Here is a 23207-nt window from a genome sequence, read left to right on the forward strand (position 1 = left end):
GAGATGCTCTGTCCCCGCTACTGTTCTGCATAGGCCTGAACCCCTCAGCCAAATTATCAACAAGACTGGCTACGGATACCGACTCAAAAATGGGGCCAACATCAGTCACCTCCTCTACATGGATGACATCAAGCTGTATGCCAAGAGTGAGCGAGACATCGACTCACTGATCCACACCACCAGGATCTACAGCACTGACATTGGAATGTCATTCGGACTAGAGAAATGTGGTCGGCTGATCACAAAGAGGGGGAAGGTGATCCACACAGAAGGAGTCTCACTCCACAAGGAACAATAGCAGACATAGAGGACAGTTACAACCTAGGTATACCACAAGCAAATGGCAACCTCGATGAGACCACAAGGAAAGGAGCCACAGCTAAATACCTCCAACGACTAAGCAAGTCCTGAGAAGCCAGCTCAATGGCAAGAACAAAATCCGTGCAATAAACAGCTATGCCCTGCCAGTAATCAGATACCCTGCTGGAATAATCAGCTGGCCAAAGGAGGAGATAAAAGCCACAGATATTAAGACTAGAAAGCTACTAACCATGCATGGAGGGTTCCATCCCAAATCCAGCACCCTGAGACTGTACACGAGCCGCAAGGACGGAGGCAGAGGACTAGTGAGTGTGAGAACCACTGTCCAGGACGAAACAACTAAGATCCATAAATACATCAGGGACAAAGCCTCAACAGACAATGTGCTCAGTGAATGTCTCAGACAACAGGGAACGGAGGTTGAGGTGCCAGAGATACCATCATGGGAGGACAAGCCCCTACATGGGATGTACCACCAGCAAATAACCCAAGTGGCTGATATCAGTAAATCCTACCAATGGCTGGAAAAGCTGGACAAGGACAGCACAGAGGCCCTCATCCTGGCCGCCCAGGAACAGGCCCTAAACACCAGAGCAATAGAGGCCCAGATCTACCACACCAGACAAGACCCAAGGTGTAGGTTGTGCAAGGAGGCCCCTGAGACAGTCCAGCACATCACAGCAGGGTGCAAGATACTGGCAGGGAAAGCGTACATGGAGCGACATAACCAAGTGCAGGCATAGTGTACAGAAACATCTGTGCAGAATATGGACTGGAAACCCCGAGATCAAAGTGGGAAACCCCCAAAGGTGGTGGAGAACGCACGCCAAGCTAAGATCCAGACTTCCAGATCCAGACAGACAGAATGGTAATGGCGAACCAACCTGACATTGTCGTAGTGGATAAACATCAGAGGAAAGCCGTTGTGGTAGCTGTAGCAATACCAAGTGATTGCAACATCAGGAAAAAGGAGCACGAGAAACTGGAGAAATACCAGGGCCTCAGGGAAGAACTGGAGAGGGCCTGGAAGGTGAAGACCACAGTGGTGCCTGTGGTCATCGGGGCCCTCGGGGCAGTAACCCCAAACTGGAGCAGTGGCTACAACAGATCCCAGGAACAACATCAGACATCTCAGTCCAGAAATGTGCAGTCCTTGGCACAGCCAAGATACTGCGCAGAACCCTCAAGCTCCCAGGCCTCTGGTAGAGGACCCGAGCTCAGAGGATAAGAACCACCCGCGGTGGGTGAGAAGCGAATTTTTTTTTTTTTATAAAAAAAAAAAAAATTCTCTTTTTTTTTTTTTTTATAAAAAAAAAAAAAAAGCTAATATTCCAGCAGGGTATCTGATTACTGGCAGGGCATAGCTGTTTATCGCACGGATTTGTTCTTGCCATTGAGCTGGCTTCTCAGGACTTGCCTTATTCGTTGGAGGTATTTAGCTGTGGCTCCTTTCCTTGTGGCCTCATCGAGGTTGCCATTTGCTTGTGGTATACCTAGGTACTTGTAACTGTCCTCTATGTCTGCTATTGTTCCTTGTGGGAGTGAGACTCCTTCTGTGCGGATCACCTTCCCCCTCTTTGTGATCAGCCGACCACACTTCTCTAGTCCGAATGACATCCCAATGTCAGTGCTGTAGATCCTGGTGGTGTGGATCAGTGAGTCGATGTCTCGCTCACTCTTGGCATACAGCTTGATGTCATCCATGTAGAGGAGGTGACTGATGTTGGCCCCATTTTTGAGTCGGTATCCGTAGCCAGTCTTGTTGATAATTTGGCTGAGGGGGTTCAGGCCTATGCAGAACAGTAGCGGGGACGAGCATCTCCTTGGTATATGCCACATTTGATGGACACTTGTGCAAGTGGTTTGCAGTTGGCTTCAAGGGTGGTTTTCCACAGCCTCATCGAGTTTGCAATGAAGGCTCTCAGAATCCTGTTGATGTTATACATCTCTAGGCATTCAATAATCCAAGTATGCGGCATTGAGTCATAGGCTTTCTTGTAATCGATCCAAGCCATGCACAGGTTGGTGTGTCGGGTTTTGCAGTCTCGGGCAACTGTGCGGTCTACGAGGAGTTGGTGTTTGGCTCCTCTGGTATTTACACCGATACCCTTCTGTGCCGTGCTCATGTGTTTACCATGTGTTTGCTTATCTTGGCCGCTATGATGCCTGACATGAGCTTCCAGGTTGTGGAGAGGCAGTTATTGGTCGGTAGTTGGGGGACTGGACCCTTTGATGGATCCTTCTGGATTAGGATTGTCCGCCCTTCAGTTAACCATTCAGGGTGAGTCCCACTTTGTAGCAGCTGGTTCATTTGGCCTGCCAGTCGCTCATGGAGAGCAGTGAGTTTCTTTAGCAGTAGGCATGGATCATGTCAGGCCCTGGTGCTGTCCAGTTTTTCATACCTGAGACTCTTTCTTGAACATCTGTCACAGTGATGGTTACCGGGGCTTGCTCAGGGAGGTTGCTGTGGTCCTCTCGTAGAGAGATCAGCCACTGTGCATTGCTGTTGTGGGACGCCTCCCTTTCCCATATGCCTTTCCAGTATTGTTCAGTCTCCAGCCTTGGTGGGTCTGCTCTGTTGTTATTACCCTGCCATTGAGAGTACACCTTAGCTGGTTGAGTGGAGAAGAGCCGGTTAATCCTTCTGGATTCATTCTCCCTTGTGTATCTCTTTAGGCGGCTGGCCAAGGCTTGGAGCCTCTGTTTGGCAGTTTCAAGTGCTTCAGGTATGGGCATCTGCCTGTACTTTCTGGGTACTGGTCTTTTCATTGTACCCTTGTGGAGCTCTGACAGTTGGGCACTTCCCTCTTGTTACCTTGATTTTAGCCTCTAACCGTCTTTTCCATGGTGGGTATTGGGTCTCATGGTTGCTCTTATAGCCAAGTATCTCAAGGATCACTGATGCTGAGTAGATCAGCTCATTGGTTTCTGTTATGGTGTTGGTAGGGATCGTTCTCAATGCTGCATTCACATTCTCAATGAGACTTTCTGATGGTACTTCACTCAGCCGTTGTAATTGGCGCCGGGGGGGCCTGGTTGTCATTCGGGTCATGATTCTCTCTCTCAGGTCAGCAGCTGTCTCGTTCAGCTCTGTTTCGCTCATTGGGGCCGTGTATCCCCTCACTGGGTGGGGACTTGTAGTTAAGTCCCCACAGTCCTGACATCCGGGTTCCTCCCTTTTGCCGTAGCATTTGTGTTGTATCTCGTCAATCTCAAGTTGTGATAGCAGTTGCCGTTTGCGGATGTTGGAACACTGAGCTACTAGTTGTTTAGCGCTTAGTGTTGACTGGGGATGTCGAAGTAACCATTCCTTCCCCAGTCTTTGCATGTAACCCCTCTGACTAGGGTTACTTGAGTAGTAGCATTCCAACAGATCCACATTTTCATCTCTCGCCCATTTCCGTCTTGTTCCAGTAGCCCATTTGTCATCAAGGTGCTCTGGTTCCCCAACACCTGACGCAGACCTTGTTTGGCCGGGCGACGTCTGAGCCGGCATGTTACGCAACTTAGTATCTCTCATGGTATGAGGTAGGCAGTAGCTTGAAGGGTCTTGCCTAAGGACCCAGACTGGATTCGAACCCTGCCCTCTCGGGTGATATACTGATGCCTTATGTATTGAGCTATCCAGTCAGCTTATATATCTATATATATATATATATATATATATATATATATATATATATATATATATATATATATATATATATATATATATATATAGATATATATATATATATATATATATATATATATATATATATATATATATATATATTCTGGACTCAGACATCTCAGTCCAGAAATGTGCAGTCCTTGGCACAGCCAAGATACTGCAGGACCCTCAAGCTCCCAGGCCTCTGGTAGAGGACCCGAGCTCAGAGGATAAGAACCACCCGCGGTGGGTGAGAAGGGAATTTTTTAATCAATTTAGATAGATAGATAGATAGATAGATAGATAGATAGATAGATAGATAGATAGATAGATAGATAGTTAGATAGATAGATAGATAGATAGATAGATAGATAGATAGATAGATAGATAGATAGATAGATAGATAGATAGATAGATAGATAGATAGATAGATAGATAGATAGATAGATAGATAAGGTGGTGATATGTCTGTTGATATAGCCTAAACTAAAATTGTGATGAAACTACTTTTCGAATTAGCTTGAGTCACCTAATTAATAATTTAATATAAATATTAGACCATCTCCCCAGTGACTGTTGAATAGAATAGAATAGAATAGAATAGCATTTATTGTCATTGAACAGGATTCAACGAAATTTCTATTGCAACTCCCGTGCAAAAAGTCAAATATATACAATATTAAATAAACAAACACACAATAATAATAATAATAATAATAATATATACAACTAAAATTAACTAAAGGCACTCAACCACACCAAGAAGTTTAATTTTAACCAATAATTTGTCATGAATAATGATCAATGAGTTGAACATCCCATTGATGTGGCCAATACAAAAGTGCCCATTTTATTTATTGACTCACCTTTTCCGGTGTCACAGGCTTTTATTTTGACAGAATCCGGTACGCGTGTGTTCCTAATTAAGCAAATTAGCGCCTCCGAGTTGCGCTTGCTTGATGCCCGGAGAAGCAGCAACAAAAAAAGCTGTTGAGAAACGAAGAGCAACAACAGAGGGATGTTTCGTTGTTTAAAAATGCTTCCTCTGTCGCTAAAGGTACGCAGCAAAAATGAGTTTGATAAACTATTTTCAGAAAGTTTTGTCTAAAATTTGAAGTCAGGAAATTATTTTCGCTCTCCCACTCACTGTTTCAGAATGCGCATTTTTCTATTCAACTAAGCGCTAATTAAGTCTTATTTGTCAAAATGGGACTTAATTGGTTGAATTCCTTTTGTTTTTCTCTTGAGGATCTAGAAAAAAAAAATGCCCTATCTTGGTTATTTCAGCATCTCTGGAATTTAAATGCAGAAATGTTGCTGTTTCCATTAGATCTGCATGGGGATGTGCCTCCAACAGGATATCTCAGAGGATATCTCAGAAAGCCCAAATGCAGAGCTCCACAATCTGCATAGCATGATCACAAGGCCTTTGTGATCATGCCAGGGCTGAAAGGAATGTAATCAAAATCCTCATGCTTGGTATGTATATGCTGCATCATTTAGCAGCTCCCAAATGGTTAATTGATGCAAAACGCTGTTTGTGTGTGTGTGAAGTACATAATTCAGAGACTGAGGTCCAGACAAAAGTCAGGGAGCAAAAACAATCTTTAATACATCTGCAGACAGAGAGCAGAAATACACTGCATTAGGCGAAAATCATTCTGCTCCAACGAACTCAGAGTTGCATAGTTGCTTTATTCACCTCTCTCTGCTAACAGAGGCGGAGACTCAATCTTCAAAGATCAAACAAAAGAAACAAAGAAAAACAGACAGAACAGTTCAACCTTATACGCTCATTCACTATCATGTCTACGGGATGCGAAAACCATCTCCATGCAGGGAAGGCCACAGGAAAAACAGCAAGTACCCAGATAACCCGTCTGGGAAACTTCAACAGACACATCTTGTTCAATTAGTTTGTACACTTTCTGCAGCTGCATGAAAAAACATGCTACTGTATGATGCAAATAAAAGATTTTCTCTTTAAAGAAAAATCTACTTCCCATGTGGCAGGAGTTGCAGAGAGCGAAAAGAGCACAATAATCAGACAAATGAAGATACACAGCTGTGGCTTCTCCTGCCAAGAACTCCTTAGTTTCAAGGTACCAAACATTCACACTATTATAACACATTTTTAAATACTAGATGCTTTTTTTATTATTATTTTTATTTTTGCACTCTTGAGTAAAGATGAACAAAATGGACAACTGTTTTCAAAGCCTGCAGTGTTGGATAACCTTCTAACCTCCATAAAGATTGTTCTGCAAGTAATGGGCAAGCTGCGGGTAAACCTTGCAAATAATAAGAACAAGGTGAGCCACAGACACCTTGCTTACTCTTCTTATGTTTAACTTTCACTGCACCTGCTTTTTATTACACCAGAGGGCCCTCTCTGCCTATGTGAAGCATGGCATCCTCGTCTCATGAGGGGCGCTTGTAAAATATTTGATTTCACAAAGAGATGAGAAGCATTTGTGTCCATAGTGAGGGTGAGTTGCAACACTGAGTTCTGTTCTAGCTTTCAATGACACTTCCAAGTGTTAAAGTCTGTAATAAACAGAAATCATTAAGACTAGATGAGAATTCTCATTTTGCTGAGCAATTTTATTTATTTTTATCCAGATGATCTACATTTAAGTAAATTAGAATATAATTATTTAGGTAAATAAGCTAACATCTTATAAATCTGTTGTAAATAGCATCAAGCAGTTCTCTCTTAGTCTTGGTGATTATGCTTTATAGCATTTTTTCTTTATTTTACTTTTAAACATTTTTTTTAAAATTGATCTTATATAGTGTTCTTTAATTTGGTAAAGTTAATTTTGAGGTTTCCATTAGGTGTAAGGTAAAAATCACCATAATTATCTGATAAAACTACATCAAAAATTAACCTCTCTCTGACAATTGAGATTTTAATACACTCTAAAGTCTTATTGATCCCTTTTGTGCTGTCTTGTAAAGATAATATCATTATATTATTGACTCTCTCTGTATAATGTTCCAGGCCCACTCCATTCTGTCCTGCAGCCAGTGTTTGGGAGACGATCAGCAGCTGCTCCCTTTTGTGGCTCAAGCCTTCTGTGCTCTTTGGGCTGACCAAGGGGTGAGGGCCGCTGCAGCCAGAGGATACGAGTACGATCTGAACGACTCTGCCCTCTAGTGAGTACATCAACCTCAGGCAATTTATATTGCACAATCCTTTCCCAATTATGACTGACAGTGGAAATGTCAAGGTAAATTGCTTGGTAAAGAGTGTGTAGTCACAGTTTGTCTATAGAGAGCAAATGGTAAACGCAGTGCAGAGAATAACTTGCGTCAGGAAATGATTTGTGTGACATTTATGGAATAGGAAGCCTAATTAGAACCACATCAAATAAAAGAACTGCTTGCAGATGTCCAGGTGGAGGGGAATAAAGGTGGAGAACATGAAACATACATGATGAAAGGGACTATTTTTGTGTTTAGTGAGAAACTGAATAGAATAGCATCATGTGTGTGGGGTTGTGTGTAGCTTGAGGTAAAGTGAAGTGTTTATGATTTGGCTGTAAAGTTTGCATTGCTCTGAAAAGTGATAATACTGAAATAATTTATGTGACATGGGAGGACAAGTTACTGGATTACTATGAACTAAAAAAAAGCTAATGGATATCTGAAAAATGTGGAGGAGTCAATTTTACTTATTTGAGGGATGTCTCAAGAAGGCTACAACTAGCTTTTTTTTCCCTTTTGTAGAAAATCACACCCACAGAGTGATGTTGGCATCTCCATGTTTTATCATGGAGATGGTGAGTTCAGGGCCATGTGCAGGATTATGTATTTACCATGCATGGCAGTTTGTATAGATAGACATGTTGACTTTTGGTCTCATTTGACATTAGCTTCTTGTTTTGTCTTTTGACCACGTCCAACTGGGACTTCAGCATCTACTTGCCACATTTTCATAAAAGCCTGTTTAATGAATGCACAATTAGAAGTTTTTCTATCAACACATTCTCCCACTTGAGCTATGGACTTCTTAAGTTGAGAGACAAGTTGGCTTTAATCAAGTGCATGCTGCACCTTTCAGATGTGGTTTTGTGATCTTCATACTATATGGCAAAATAGTATGAAGATACTATTTTGCCATATTTTGAAAAGTGCTATGAACACTTCATAGCACTTTTGAAAAGTGCTATGAACACTTGTGCAAAATACTGTTATTTTTCCCACATTTGTTCCAAAATGTTTTTGTCTGAACAGCACTTGTTTTTCTCTGCTCTATCGTTGGATCATGCAATAATGCTCTTTCAAGAGTTGTTTAAAAGCAGAGTGGCCTTCAAAATTTTTATCAACTCTTACCTCTCTGCTTTGTGCTCTGTGGTCAGTATTTTTGATGAGTGTTTTTGTGCTGCATCATTATGTAAAGAATAGAATATGTTTGCAGAAAAGGAATCCAAAATGTGCGCTTGTGCACACAGTATTTGTTAATAAGCCGGATACCCGAGTGGCAACATGATTAAATATTGGATTGTGATTATTTCTTTAAGTAAAAGAAGTAATTTGTCTTTTTAAATAAATGTGGACTCGGTGGGCAGAATGAACTTCTTATCTTTGAGGCAACAGGGAGGCGATCAGTCTAGATAAAATCTACTCCGGGTGGTCAGACAGAGAAAGGACGGAGGTGTGACAGCTTCATTACTGGAACTCGATAAAGTCGCTTGCTGGGGGATTATATGAGACTCGCCTGTCTCTCTTTCAGTGATCTCACCTTGCTCGGCCCGCCATTGATTTCTCCCTCCAGAAATGTTGGATTAGACTGTGTCGTGACACACTTGACTTCCTCAGGCACCCAAATGTGCAAAATGACTTCTCTGATGGTAACGTGGGCTTGAAGTGAGCGGTTAATGTTGCTAAAGGAAAATATGTAATTATAGTAAGTTACTTTGCAGTTGTAAGGTGTGTTGATGAGAAGCGTTCTAATTAAGCCCTACTATAAATGCAAGCCTCCGAGCTGTTTGGGATGTTTTAAATTGCAATCAGTTTGGAACAGGTTTAGCTTTTTCTCTGAGTCTTTGTAAAATTCAGTTCATTTTATTTTATGTAGTGCAGTGTCAGAGCAAATGTCATCATCACAGCACTTTGTAGAAAAAAAAAAAGAAGTCAAAGGCATTCCCAGTTATATAGAAGCCAGTTCTAAAAAATACAAAAATCACAGCTGGCCCCAAATATATGAATTTTTAACTTTTTCTGAGGCATTTAAAGAGGACACTAAACTGCTCGGGATTTTTCAAATATTTCACGGGATCTTGCAAAACTTTCTCAGAATTAAAATTTTCGCAGGATTTTGATAGTCAGGATAGCTTTTTAATTTTTTTTTATTTGAGCAATTCCAGCAAAACCTTTTTTCATCTTGTCACAAATGATTACTGTGTAACATTAAGTCACATCAAGTGATTAATGGCATGACTCACATAAGACACCTGGAGGCAGAGTTTCATTGAAAGATTTAAATGTTCAGGTATGCTTCCATGAGATGAGATTTCAGTTTCTAATGCAGTTTCTTTTGATGCTTATACATCAAAGGCAATTCTCAAAATTCAGTTTTGCGGTACATTACAGGGCTTTCCCAATTTACTTGTGTTGGGGTGTAAGCAATCCTTAGGTATGAAAAGAACTAATTGTCTTGTGGGTAAGTGTGAAAGTACCATCATGACTCATAGGAAGGGTTTTTTTTCTTCCCAAGTGTATATAGGAAGCGTTTCTGCTGCTTTTGGTGACTATACTGTAGGTTGGAGGACATTACTACAGACTGAAATTACAATTGTTACAAAAGTCCTGAAAAACTATTGGCTGACAATAATTGTGCATCTTGTATTTAAAAACTAAAGCTTCCTTTGTTTTTTCTTTCATATGCTTTTTAAAAATATTTCTAAAAATACATTTGTGAACCGATTAAGAATTGATAAAGAATATGGAAAAAAGAACAATTGTGTATCGTCAGATATCTTCCTTTTTTCCTGGTCGTCTGCAGCTTCTTTGGAAACATAAGTCGAATCATCTCGCCAAACTACATTCCCACGGAGATGGATGTCCTGAGAGACAGAGTGAGGACATGTGGAATCATTGAGACACAGTTTCAAGTAGATGAAACAATCTTTAGGTAAGACTTTGAAATAAATATTATATATAGAAAAAGCTTTAACCTGAAGGTGAGTGGATTTTTAAATCTGTCTTCTAAATTTATCAGATGTCCAAAATAAAAAATACCTGACCAAGTGATCCGACTTACAATGTCTTAAAGAATCGGTTAAACAGACGACTTGATCTATACCCACAATAATGAAAATAATAAATAAGAAATAAACTTCCAGTTGTCTGTTATTGAGCATTTCAACAGATGGCAGAAGAAGCTTTCAGTGGCGAACTGAATGAAGGAAACTTCCTAGGGGTGAACTGGACATTAAATATTGATAGCCTTACACTTTCTAATTAGCCACAAAAAATCAAACAAATATGAAGAAGTGTCTGTAAACCACTGAGGCTTTCTTTTCAGATACCTTTTACAGTGCTCTTTATCTACTTTCTTGGATAACATTGTTTGTTTCTGTGGGCTGCAGGTTAGAATTCATAGAGAACTTGTGAGTGTGTATAAGTAATAACTCTTACTATAAACTTGATGAGGATAGTTTATGGATCTAACTCTCTTTCTTATATCTGGATCAAAACTTTCTGCAGTTAAAATGTCTCAATGGCTCAAATGGCTAATTTTGGCCTTGCTGTCATTTTGGAATGAAAATATTGTTACACATTTTGCACATTTAGTTGACTTAATTCTAAATCAAATAAAATTTGTCATAAAATGACAGGAGCTCATGTTTTGAATTGGTAACTCAAGAATGCTGCAGCGATTATTCTTTTCTCCACCATTTCAACTATTGCTGTCAGTTCAGTTAACACTTATCCTCCTGCAGCTTGGTACAACTGACTCAGAAGATAAATGCCTTGTCGCTGGTGACACGCAGCAATCTTGCACCTGGAGACTCTTTGGTCCAAATTGAAACTCATTACCCATGTCACCCAGACCCTAAGGTTCACCTGGTGCCACTCTGTTGAAACTGATGTCTTCAGTATTTTGAATAGTTTTGACTTTATGTTGCTTTAATGCACTTGATCACTAGTAAAATTACTTTGTAAAGAAATAGTTTTTTTTCTTCTTCTTCTGCAGATTAGCTATATATGCTTTGATGTCTGGAAGGTTTCATGTCTTTTTTTATTTTTTTTAAATGGATTTATACGTTATTTCTTGTCTGTTGGCAGATTGTATGACATTGGTGGCCAACGCAGTGAAAGGAGAAAGTGGCTGAGCTGCTTTGATCCTATTCATGCCTTACTGTTTGTTGTGGCTCTTAGCAGCTCTGATCAGATGTTGTTTAAGGATCCATCAGTGGTATGTCATTGAACATTTTATTTACATTAACATTTTATTTTATGGATTTTTTGACATTTTAATTTTTGGATTTAAAAAAAATCTTTTTATAGCTTCATCTGCCTGTCCTTATTTTCTTTTATTAGAATGGACTTCATGAAAGCCTTGAATTTTTTTCATCAATCTGCACGAACACAGTTTTCAAGAACACTTCCCTGGTAAGTTTTTCTTTGTGAAAGACATATATTTAACCCTCTACATTCTGATGCATCTAAATAAAATCCAGAGTGCACAACTGTATCAGAACTTGTCTGATGGGTAAATAGTTTATTCTTTTGCAGTGTTATGACACGTGTTCTTTGTGAATATCTCAGAAATTTGAGGAACATCAATGAAGAACTATGAGGACTCAAGAACACATTCAACAAGGATAAAGTTAAAAAGTTTAACACATAGTTACATTTAAAGTTTTTGCCTTTTAAGTCTTTTATTGTGCACTGTACAACCTATTGTGTAAGACACCACTGCTAACCGACCCAAACCACATTCCACTAAAATGACTGACTAAGCAAGTGGAGTAGTAGTCAAGAAGCACCAAGAATCTTCAACTTTGAAACAGCTGCAGATATCACTTTCTCGAGTGGGAGTTGAGATTACATTGATTAGTCATGTACTCCATAAATCTACATTACATGTAGCTTTCCACAAACTATATGTAGGTCACTGCAAGTGCGTGGGTGAAACAAGACCAAAAGAAAACCTTTGAAATGTGCAAAGTTTTATTTGTGGCAGAAAATGAACACTGCAAAGCAACCTGAACATGCCATCCATGCTGCAAAAACAATGGTGTTGGCTCCCACATCATGATGCATTGTACTATGATGTACATTGCATTGTACTATGATGTACATTGCATCGTACATAGAGCCTGATCAGAGTTGATGGGAAATGTTGTTGAAGAAAGGCTTTTGCAGGCTGCATCGGACTTGGCACTAGAACGGAGGTTCAACTTCCAGTAAAATAACCTGGTAATAAGACCCTTTATTTTATTTATGTATATTCAGCCAAGGGAATACTTGGTTTAGATAAAAGCATAGTACTGGTAGAAGTGGCTCAGTCAAAATCAAGATCTAAATCCAATTAAGAATCTGAAAATTGCTGATCAGACACACAATCATCCCAGTCTGATTTAGCCTGAGCTGTTTTGCAAGGAAAGCATGAAAACATCAGTCCGTAGATGTGCAGAGCTGCTACATAGCCCAAAAAATCTGAAGAGACGCAAATATTGATGGAAAAAGGTGGTTTTACAAGAAAGCTTGCCAAGGGATTTTATGCAAATACATGCTAAATTTTTCAGATTACCATTTGTAAAATATCTTAAAACATATCTATTTATTTTACTTTGCAATAACGTTCTACTTTGTCTGTCAAAATCTCCATAAAATAGACGAAGTGTAAACGGTATACAATTTGCACACTTACCTTTTCTCATGCTGTTCTAAATATGATAGCAGGATAGATGCACTCATGGGCTTTTTAAGAAATCTTACATGCTACGTAAACAGCACCCACAAAGCTTTGATTGCATCTGATGAGCATAATTGGCATACAAATTCTAGTTTACTGTCACCACATTTAACAGTTGCTGTGGTTGTTTTCTGTTTACATACTGACAATGTGTTGCTCTGGTTATAAATAGAAATCATTTGTTTTTGCAGTTCATCTTGATAGGGTATAGGGTAGAGTTTTGCATTTCTAGCTTTTTTCTTCTTCTAAATGCTATGTGGTCCTTTCCTTTTGTCTCTAGCGTGTGTGTGTGTGTGTGTGTGGGGGGGGGGGTAAAATAAAGTTGCTGGAAATAATGGGACTATGATGTGACTGGAGATTACTTGATATTTCATCTGCTATTTGAACAGGAATATTAATTTTATTGGGTTTGACGATCAAACAAGACTTCTCTAAGGTAGTTTTAAAAATTAACTCCACACACCGATTTTTCTCCTCAGTTATCCAACATATGACACGACCTTATTAATTCACCGATAAACAAATGCAAGCTCCAACACTTGGAGACCAAGTTGTTATCCATAGCTGATGCTAAATATTAGCATCAGCTATTGAGCCACAATGTACTCAATAGCATGTTGAACAACAAGGACTCCATTCTGTATTTTAAAATTAGTGTATAAGCTAAAATTAGACAAAATGCTAATGTTAACCTAAAAGCTGCCAGTGGCATGTGGGGTATAACAAGCATGTTGACTTGCATTAACTTCTTCCATTCAGTCTGCTGAACATGGCTAACAAATAAACAAAATGTATAAAAAAGCTTATTTTAGGGAAAAGGCTACTGTGAGCAGTAGCTAACTTAGCAGTGTTCGTGCTAATGCTAATGCACTGCCTTCTGATTTTTACTTATGCAAAAGTAAAGGTCAGTTGTTTACTTTGTAGCACTCGGTTACCAGAAAATGCATTCATCTCTTAGCAACATATTAAACAATTATTGTTCAAAAAACAGTTTTTTTTCTGCTCTTTTTAGATACTACTTATACTAAACTACAATTGTGCAGTTGTTGAATTTTGCAGAAAAGTGAAAATGTTTTTTTTTTTTTCGTCTTTGATGGTGAATATATTATAAAATGGACATTCAAAATAAAAGCAAAAATCTGATTTATACTTCATGGCAGTTCGTATGAGAAAAGAACAGTCATAACACCAAATGAATAAGTAATATTATTGTTGTTTATAAAACACAAGCTCTTTTGAAATACTGCATATTTGCTCAACACAAGAAATTTACAGTTGCTAAATTTAGCAAAAGTAAAAATCAGATATTTACTATGTGGCACTTGGTTACCAGAAAAAACAAAAACAAAACACAAATCTCCTAGCAACAGACTTTCAACAAATATTGTTATTGTTCAAAAAAACACAAGATCTTTTTTTCTGCTCTTTTGAAATAGTACTTATCTTATACAAACAATAACTGTATGAAATTGGTAAACACACATTTCTGCATTAAATAATCAATTTTAAACATTTTGCTGTGAAGACTACGCTTAAAGATTATTTATTTTTTTGTAAATTATCCCTGTCAGTTTATTTAGGGAAATATAATGTCATAAAAAGTAGAAATCCATATATAAAATTTAAATCAAATGTTATTGACAAAATACCATAGTTGGCAACTAGTGTTTATTTCAACCTGCTTTAGGGTTTGCACCAATTAGCTCTACTCTGTTCTCCTGAGCTGTCACTCAGCACTCTTGCAGCACATTTCTTTTGAGAAAGTCGGATTATAGTAAACAGTCTTAGAGGCCCCACAACAAACAGATTAATGTTGACCAGCCATTTCATTCTCAAAAACTCACTTTCTACAGTTTGTCCACAAACTTTGGCGCTGATCCGTCTTTCTGGCACAACCCATGTTTTGAAATGTGACTCAAGAAGCTATAAAGTCACAAATACAAATGGAAGGGATGGAAAGTGAAGAAAAGTCCATTTCTACTCTGACCCATTTGTTTTTTTGCTATGAAGTTATGACTGAAAATATCCATTTATATGTTTGGATCTTTCTCCTTTTTTTCTCTCTTATAGATTTTGTTTTTGAGCAAAACTGATCTTTTCCAGGGGACGATCCCGCACTCTGGGAGACACTTGAGATTTTATCTTTCATGCTATGAAGGTACAGTAGGGAGAACAACCCAGGTCATTTATATTTTCTCTGAATAGCTCATTCTAAAGCAACTTTTAGCATGTCATCTGATTTTACTGCATTTTGAATTTGTCATATAAGCTTTATAAAATGAGCGACGCATTGAAAGAAGAATATAAGCAGAACACTAGTTTCTTCACGATCCTGCTTTGGCCATGTCTGTTGCTGAACAATAAAAGATGTGAGAGAATTGAATGATTTAAAATTTGAAAGTTGCTTATAAATTCAGCACATTGGATTCTTGCAACATCATCTCTGCTGGCGAAGTAAACAGAAATCTTTGTGGATACAGATTGAAATACATTGCTCATTTTATTTATTCGGTCTGGGTCATGGTGATGCATCATTCCAAGCTCATTGCCAGGGGTTTGGTGGGTCTGCATTATTTTTTGTGTATTTGGATTTTGGAGGAAAAAATGTCAGCCAATGTGTTGTTGCATCTATATTTCAGAAAGCGAATAAGCTGTTTGAGACGAGACAAACTTATTTTGCCTGTCTAGGAGTGGACTGTGATGTGGATGCTGCAGCCCACCATGTTGCTGCCGTGTTCTCAGCCTGTAACATGGCCTCAAACAGACCTGTTTACTATTACTTCAGCACGGCCATTGACTCTGAAATCATGAAGGAGGTCATTGATCAGATCATCAAGGAGAACCTATCAGCTGTCCAGCTGTTGTAGGTCTCCTCTGTGTTCTGCATTTAGTTGCCGATTACTGTGATTTTATTTTTGCTTTTATCCTTTTAAAACAAAAAGCCATGTGACTTTCTAAGACAATTGTATATATGGTGCTGTTTTATTTCTAAATTATTTTAAATAAAGTATTTATCTTGATCATCTCATCTTTCCTTAATGTTCATGCAAGTTTTTGAGAAAAAATTAACAATTATTGAGTTACCAAAGTGTCTTGGCTTCAATTAATGTTACTGAAACTGTTCACACTGCAATTTTCTATATTTTAAGTTAGCAAATTTATAGTAATTTTAGGTAGTCTTTTTCTCTGTATTTTTGGAGAGTTTTGTGTCATAGAAAAGCCCAAAGTAGCACATATTTGGGCAGTGGAAGGAAAATTTGTTGATTCACTTTACCAGAGACATTTGAGTTTGCAGCAAGACCCAAATGTCTTGTTACGAAAAAGAATGAAAACCAGTGTCCAAATGTACATGAACACTAAAATGTCAAAACTGCAACTTGGTATTAATAATTTTTTTTGCAAATAAAATCAAACTCAGAACAACATTTCCTTCCTAGATCAATCTTGAAATAGTTTGTGTAATATAAACACTGAACTTGACCCTGAACACACTGTCTGCACAGTAAAACACTATAGCATGACACTGCCTCTAGACATCATTTTTAGGTGTCATTCTGCCTATAGATGCTGTCTTTAGGTGATTTTCATTGCTCTAATATTGATTGAGTTGGCCACAGTTTATGGGGAGCTGAAAGAAGTTTAATGCAAAGAAATCCTGGATAACTTATTTACAGCTGCATACTATTTAAGAGTCAACCTAGCCAGAGTTTAATGAAGTGACTTTGATCAAAGGATGTTCATTTAATAAAATACCTCTGACAAAACCTACATCTATGTCTGAGAATTTTTAGAAATACCTAAAAGTTCCAAGCTAGATGTTTTTCATTGGTTCTGACTGAACTTGGAGAATTTTACTATGAAAAATCAGTAAAAAAAAACAACAAAACAACTGGTAGATAATGCTTCTAAATACTTCCTAATTGCCACGCTCTACAAATCAATGTGACTGGTGAAAGTCTTGCATGTTGATTTACCCATCAATATGACTGGGTAGGCTTCCTAACAGCTGTTTAGTGTTAATATTTCAAGTTAAAATCTCATATGTTCCATGTTACATCCTCCCATATGTCTCATGTTAAATCCTCCCATATGTCAGATTAGCAAACAACTGTCACTGACTGTTCCAACTTTTTGTTTTTCTGTTCATTTTGTAATTTCACTGCAGATTAATGGATGAAGTAAAAGGATTCTCCTCAGTGTGTGCTAGATTTATTTTCACCCACTCATAATTGTTCAAGTAGCTGTGGCTTGGTATGGTGATGTTTTATCTTGATGTCATCTTGTTAGGGTTTAAATGTGAAAATTTTGAGTTCTATCCTAAAATACTTTTTCAGTTTGACAAACTAGAGTTAGTGAATGACATGTATCATAAATATGAAATAATAACCTTGGCAGGAAGTGAGGATGCTTGTTTTCTCCAGTGCCAAAGAGATGAAATGTGAAGAATCAAATGAAGAATCGTCTTTGATTTGCGTTTTAACTAGATCCACAGAATGATCCATTTATTGATGTGAACTCAGATCAAATATGAACAATAATACTGAACCAGATAAACATATTACATCATAAAAAAATTAAAATAAATCAAGCAAAAAGGGTGCATGAAAAACAAACTTCCATCAACAGCATTACCCATCACATTAAACATATGTTTGTTTTTTAATGTCCTGTTAAGAATTATGCTTCATGATCCAAGGACAGCAATCAGTCTCCTTCACAGTCTGAGGAGTCCAGGGAGAGGAAGACGTCTGCTTTGCACTTCAGAGATCCCTTGGTTTCCTGGAAGAGTTCACAGCTCTGCAGGTTTGGGGTGATGTCTTTAATGCAAAGAGGCTGTTTGGAGAGAATGGAGACAGATCATTAGAGAATCAGAATTGAAGTGTCTAAAATCACCACTAGTTTCGTGCACTTATTGAAGATGATTTAAGCTGCTTTTACACAGCAACAAATATTCTGCAACATCATACTGTGCACATTCATGCAAATCTTGTAATATTCTATCCATACTTTCAAAAGAAATGATTGCAGATTTATTTTACGCAGGCGGTCAGTTTCTAAAGTAAAGATAGGACTTTTTTCGTACTGCTGATGTGGAAAATATTTATTGTCTAAACGGAGTTCAGAATGCAAGCCCAAAACTTTTAGGTCTTTCAGGTTTTAAGCTGTTGCAGCGAAGAGCCATATGGCGCTGAATAAACCGCGACTGTTTAATAATTAATACACAGAAAACGGAAATAGAGTGCAGCCAAATTTCTGCCACGTTTGAAAAGTTTACAGAGCAAATGAATTCCCACTGACCATCGTCTTTAAAACGGAGTTATGGGAGAGCATCTGCGATAAGACGCTGCTGGTGGCAGACTCTGCGCTCTCTGACGGGGATTCCTCTCTCCTGGCGACCGATGACGACCTCCGGATCCCGGACAGCAAGCCGGACGCTCTGCCCACAGAGTAGTAGTTCGGTCCGGCCACCTGCTTGTACCAAGCCTCCGACGGGCTGCAGGCGACGAGAAAGACAATCGCTGCGATAGGAAACAGAAGTTTAGAAGTCATCTCCATGGCGGAGGTCTGAGCTGCTCCTTATGTCGCTTCGGCTGCTGGTTGTTCTGTCTGAGACAAACTCACTGTCCAAGAGCCTTTTATAGGAATCCAGATGATCATCCCAGTGATCATCCCAGTGATCATCCCATCGTCATGAGAGAGAGAGAAAGGGAGAGCGAGAGAGAAATTTCTTGTGGCACTAAAATCAGAACACTTTGCTTAGGTTTTCTAATTTTATGATTTGCCTTATATATATATATATATATATATATATATATATATATATATATATATATATATATATATATATATATATATATATATATATATATATATAGCCTACTTTTTTTAATCTGTGATTGTTATTAAGCCAAGTACTCTATCACGAGATTATGCTTGACATAATAGAAAATGAAAGTGAGCTTCATTGTGTTGCGGCATCAAATAAAAGGTATATAGAGAGCAATCTACGGAATATAATGAAAAAGTATTGCATTATACAGGAAAATACCAACGTTGTGGAGAGATGAGTTGGAGAAGGTTCTGCTAGTAATTCAAAGCCAAACGTATTATTTCCTGGGTCTGTAAATACTGATGTTTTGAACATTAAAAACTGATGTTTTGAACAAACATTGTTTATGATCATAAAAAACACCAACAAAAAAACTATCGAATATCATATGAATAATAATCATATGTATTATTTAAGATTGAAGAATGACAATGGACTATTGGAACAACACTAGATTCTTTTTTTATTTTTCATTCAGAAATTACCAGAAAACTCCTTTAAGAACCAATATATAAAGTGGTATAGCCCATCATCAGCAGAAATACAAACACTATGTTGGCACACTATGTGATCGCGTTGCACAAAACCTATTAAACTTTCATGGCTCCAACCCTGCTCTTACTGTTAACCACAACATAAGAACATCAGGTTGCAGTGCACGACGCGTGGCTTCGTGCATAGAGATTTTGTACATCTCAGATTGAAATATGAAGAGCTGAAACAGGCTTTGTGTAAGTGACCTGATTTTTACAGGCTGAGAAGTGCAGCTTTGACCTAAGACCCTGTTTTTTCATGACAGGAAGCTGCACATTGAGGCGATAGATAGAAAAGCACACAAAAGAAAAAGAGACTGCCGGTTTTTCCACTCTGTCAGATCTTAAAACTTCTGCTAAAATTAAAAGAACCTGAAAGATTTAACTTGACTCAGCCTGAAAATGTTGTCTGGAAGCAGACAATTGATTTGGACCCTATTGCTTCTATTTGCAGAAGGTAAATACAAATGACTTTTGAAATATTTTTCAGCCATAGTATGTTGCAACATGTAGAATGTTTTCTTTTCCAGATGTTTTCTCCAACAAGTGCTTCGTGGATTACCCCCAGCAAACCATCTGTGCTGTCAGAGGGTCACCTGTTGTCTTCTTTTGTATCTTTAACGATATTGAAAAACAAGAAGTAAAAACATTCACGTGGGGTTATTTGAAAGCTTCTAAAGTTCGTTTAATTTTAAGTTACCCTGGGAATGTATCTGGAAGATTCGAGTACACTGGAGACAATGAGCATAACTGCTCTTTGAAAATACACAAAGTGAACCATTATGATGCTGGGAAATACTTTTTCAGATATAATAAAAAAAGATGCCCCACTAAACATTTGATACTGAACGTTATCGGTAAGTTATTTCTCATTTCATTTAAAATTGTACTGTTCATATCAAACAAAGGACAATTTAAAAGAAAATTACATTTTCATAGATCTGAATATTTTGGTGCCAAAAGAGACGATTAAAGAAGGAGATTCAGTAAATCTAACCTGCAGAAACCGCTGCGATGGTGAAGAACGTTCTTATGTGTACAGCTGGTTTAAAGATGGAGAAGCCATAAATGAAGGACCAGTACTTCGTTTAACAAACGTATCCTCTAAACATTCGGGAAACTACACTTGCTCCCTAAAAATGAAAAACAAAACAACTTCAGGAGTCGCTCATGTCAATGTTGAATGTGAGTATCAGCCTTGACAGAAAGACTTTGAGGTGTACAGAATCACCCATTTGCTCCCTCTGAGTAATGCTGGCATTTCTTTCGCTGACAACACAAGGGGACTTTTTGAAAAACAGTTTGAGAGGGAGCCTTGAGAAAAGTATTAAACTTTAGTAGATTTTTTTTGTGCTTTTGATTTTTTTTCTTTAGTTATTTTTTTCCCTCAAGATGTGGCCATTCAGATAAATTGATATTTGTAATTTTAAAATGCTGTCTTCACCAAGAAATTTATTGTTCACAGCAGTGACTGTAGTTTGTATTGTAAGAAGTGAATGATGAAGGCAAGACTGCAAATGTTCCATGCAGGAGTAATCTGCAACTTTGTCGTGATAAATAATCTCCCCTCTTCCTCCTAAAAGCTTAAACACTAAACTCTTTCCTTTATTTTCAGATGGACCCAAGAACACATCTGTGTTTGTCCGATCATCATCTGAGATGGGCGCAGACAGCAGCAATGTCCTGGTCTGCTGTAGCGATGCGCACCCGCCTGTGGAAAATTACAGCTGGTTCAAAGTAGCAGACGGTTGGATACAGAAAGTTGGACATCAGGCTGAGTTGCTTCCTGTTCATGGCGGTCAGTATTTATGCAGTGTCTCCAACAAACATGGAAGTCAGAACTCCACAGTTTTCACTTTGAAAGAGAATCGTAAGTATCTCACTAAAGTTGTTGCCCTTCTATGAACTAGTTTTTGGAAAATGCATTAAGAAGTTTGTTAGGTTTTGTTTTCTTGCACTTTTACATATTTAACATTTTAAACATTTTAAACAACACCTTTTTTACAGCTTATTGGACATTCCTGAGAGTCATGGTTTTCATTATCAGTGCCAGTGTTGTCCTGTTTCTAGTCATGACATCTGTTATTGCTGTTTGGAGGTGAGCTGTCTGTTCTTGTGTGGCATTGGCTTTTTTTTAGTATTAAAAGCAGATGCATTCTTTAGTGTTAACGACCTTAGTGTGTGCACAAAGCACGCACAAAGCAGCAGTTTACACATTACTCTTCTTCGTAGGATGCGCTTTTTATTTTTGAGTGAAGTATTACACAGAACAAACTGCGTTTATTTTCTGAGCTTAAATTATAGACATATGTATTATTCATAGAATCTGATGTTTCTATAAATATTAAAAACTGAATACAGAAAACTGACAGAAACTGACAGAAAGACAGAATCATTTTTTCATCAATATCAATTTGTAATATTTTCTTTTTTAATTGAAAAACAATCACCCTAAATTAGATATTCTGCTTTATTTCAGGCTCACCAAAAACAAAATGAGAGCAGAGACAGAACATCTGGAAGAAATGCAGGTCTTCTTGTTTTGTTTCCTTGATTTAAACCGCAGACAGTATTGTTCGAATCAAATGTTATCTGAAGCCGAATCAAGTAAACATCTCAAACTCTGAGTCATCACAGATAAGATGCAGGAAAATCACCTTTCGTATGGCTAGGCTTAAAAATCTTGACTTTTTAATATTTATTTAAATATTTTTGTTTCCTTGATTTATCTACTAATATATATTTGCATTTTTGTATTCAGAGGACAGATGGTGTGAATCGACTTAGGTGTGAAGACAGTCACCAGTCACAAGCTTTCAGCAATCTTAAGGTTGAAGAAGCTACAACAGAAATAATATATGCAACTATTGAATTTAAAAAGGGAAGAAAGACAACCATGTGAGACATTTTGACATTTGTTAAGCCATTGTTATAATCAATGAGTACAATAGATGGTACAATTGCTGATATACATTTTAACTTTCAGAAAACAGCAGGATTATGAAAGTGAAACTGTTATTTACAGCACAGTTCGCAGGTAAAGTCCAGCAAATGTGTTTTTTATATATAATCTTTTGATTTAAACTGTTTCGTTAAAAACATTTTTTTTTCTGTTTTAGGAACTAGCTTTTGAGCCACTGAAACAAGACATCCCCTTGATGTGATTGCTCACAGCACAGTCAGAGTAAGAGCAAAACCTTCTGCCTGTGGGATCTTTCTGGTTGGTGGATGTCCCTTTAGATGATGAAAAGAAGTACAGCCGCTCACATTTAGTCTGACTGCCAGAAAGTATCACTCTTGATGATAACTGAAAAATAAAACTCCAATCAGATTTACTGAGAAAACGTTGAGACACAAAAACTACCATTGTTTGTCGATATCTGCATATTTATTGGTATATGACTACAGAAAAAGTTGTTTTCAATGACTAACACTAAGTTACCTCTTTCCATTTCTTTTATGTGAGGAATCTCTCATAGTATAATTCTTGTGAGACACTAGAATTTTCTTAGAAATGTTCTCAAAAACATGCAAAAAGCATCTCTGAAAAGTCTCTTAAAAGTTTCGAGTGTTCCTGTCTAGGAAACCTGAAAAGACTGTTCAGTTTTTACTTCTACACCCAAGAAATGTATTGTTTCTTATTACTGTTTATCTTTACCTGTAAATTCTAAAGAAAAATCTGAAAGTCTGTTTGTGCAAAAGTGACTCATTCACCACAATAAAACGGCAGTGCCTCCCAACCTGCGACCACTTCCTGTGTTGTTTTCTAGCCATTTTTTCTTAGCTTTTGTGGCCTGTCACCTAACTATGTGGTTCTTTCAGATGTGAAGTAGAAAATGCATTCAAGCATGATCCTGGGATGTCTACCCAGTACAGGTGGTGGGAGACTTCTGGATAATGTCTCCAACCTCATGCATGACACTGTTGGAGCACAGTAAA

General features: G+C 37.9%; 2 protein-coding genes and 1 pseudogene across 3 annotated transcripts; 2 read left to right on the top strand and 1 right to left on the bottom strand.

The window, feature by feature from the left end:
• Positions 1 to 4977: 4977 nt before the first annotated feature.
• LOC129363762 (guanine nucleotide-binding protein G(o) subunit alpha-like) lies at positions 4978 to 15772 on the top strand (annotated as a pseudogene).
• Positions 15773 to 17379: 1607 nt separating this feature from the next.
• On the bottom strand, positions 17380 to 18525 carry LOC129363694 (neuropeptide B-like). The gene is made up of 2 exons (XM_055035939.1): positions 18204 to 18525; positions 17380 to 17738 (listed from the first exon to the last, which is right to left on the bottom strand). The coding sequence occupies exons 1-2, from the start codon at positions 18459 to 18461 to the stop codon at positions 17610 to 17612; spliced, it is 387 nt and encodes a 128-aa protein (XP_054891914.1). The 5' UTR covers positions 18462 to 18525; the 3' UTR covers positions 17380 to 17609.
• A 950-nt stretch (positions 18526 to 19475) lies between these two features.
• Positions 19476 to 22992, top strand: LOC129363656 (B-cell receptor CD22-like). 2 transcript variants are annotated; one of them, XM_055035884.1, is made up of 9 exons: positions 19476 to 19725; positions 19799 to 20125; positions 20208 to 20453; positions 20884 to 21138; positions 21276 to 21366; positions 21748 to 21799; positions 22030 to 22166; positions 22255 to 22305; positions 22388 to 22992. In XM_055035884.1, exons 1-9 carry the CDS (start codon positions 19671 to 19673, stop codon positions 22392 to 22394), a joined length of 1221 nt encoding a protein of 406 aa, XP_054891859.1. In that variant the 5' UTR covers positions 19476 to 19670; the 3' UTR covers positions 22395 to 22992. The 2 variants fall into 2 exon arrangements, with proteins under 2 accessions (XP_054891859.1, XP_054891860.1); XM_055035885.1 differs by lacking the exon at positions 20208 to 20453.
• Positions 22993 to 23207: the final 215 nt, after the last annotated feature.

The sequence above is a fragment of the Poeciliopsis prolifica genome, unplaced genomic scaffold, assembly GCF_027474105.1.
Source record: "Poeciliopsis prolifica strain line A6 unplaced genomic scaffold, Auburn_PproV2 SCAFFOLD010, whole genome shotgun sequence".
Classification (NCBI taxonomy): domain Eukaryota; kingdom Metazoa; phylum Chordata; class Actinopteri; order Cyprinodontiformes; family Poeciliidae; genus Poeciliopsis; species Poeciliopsis prolifica.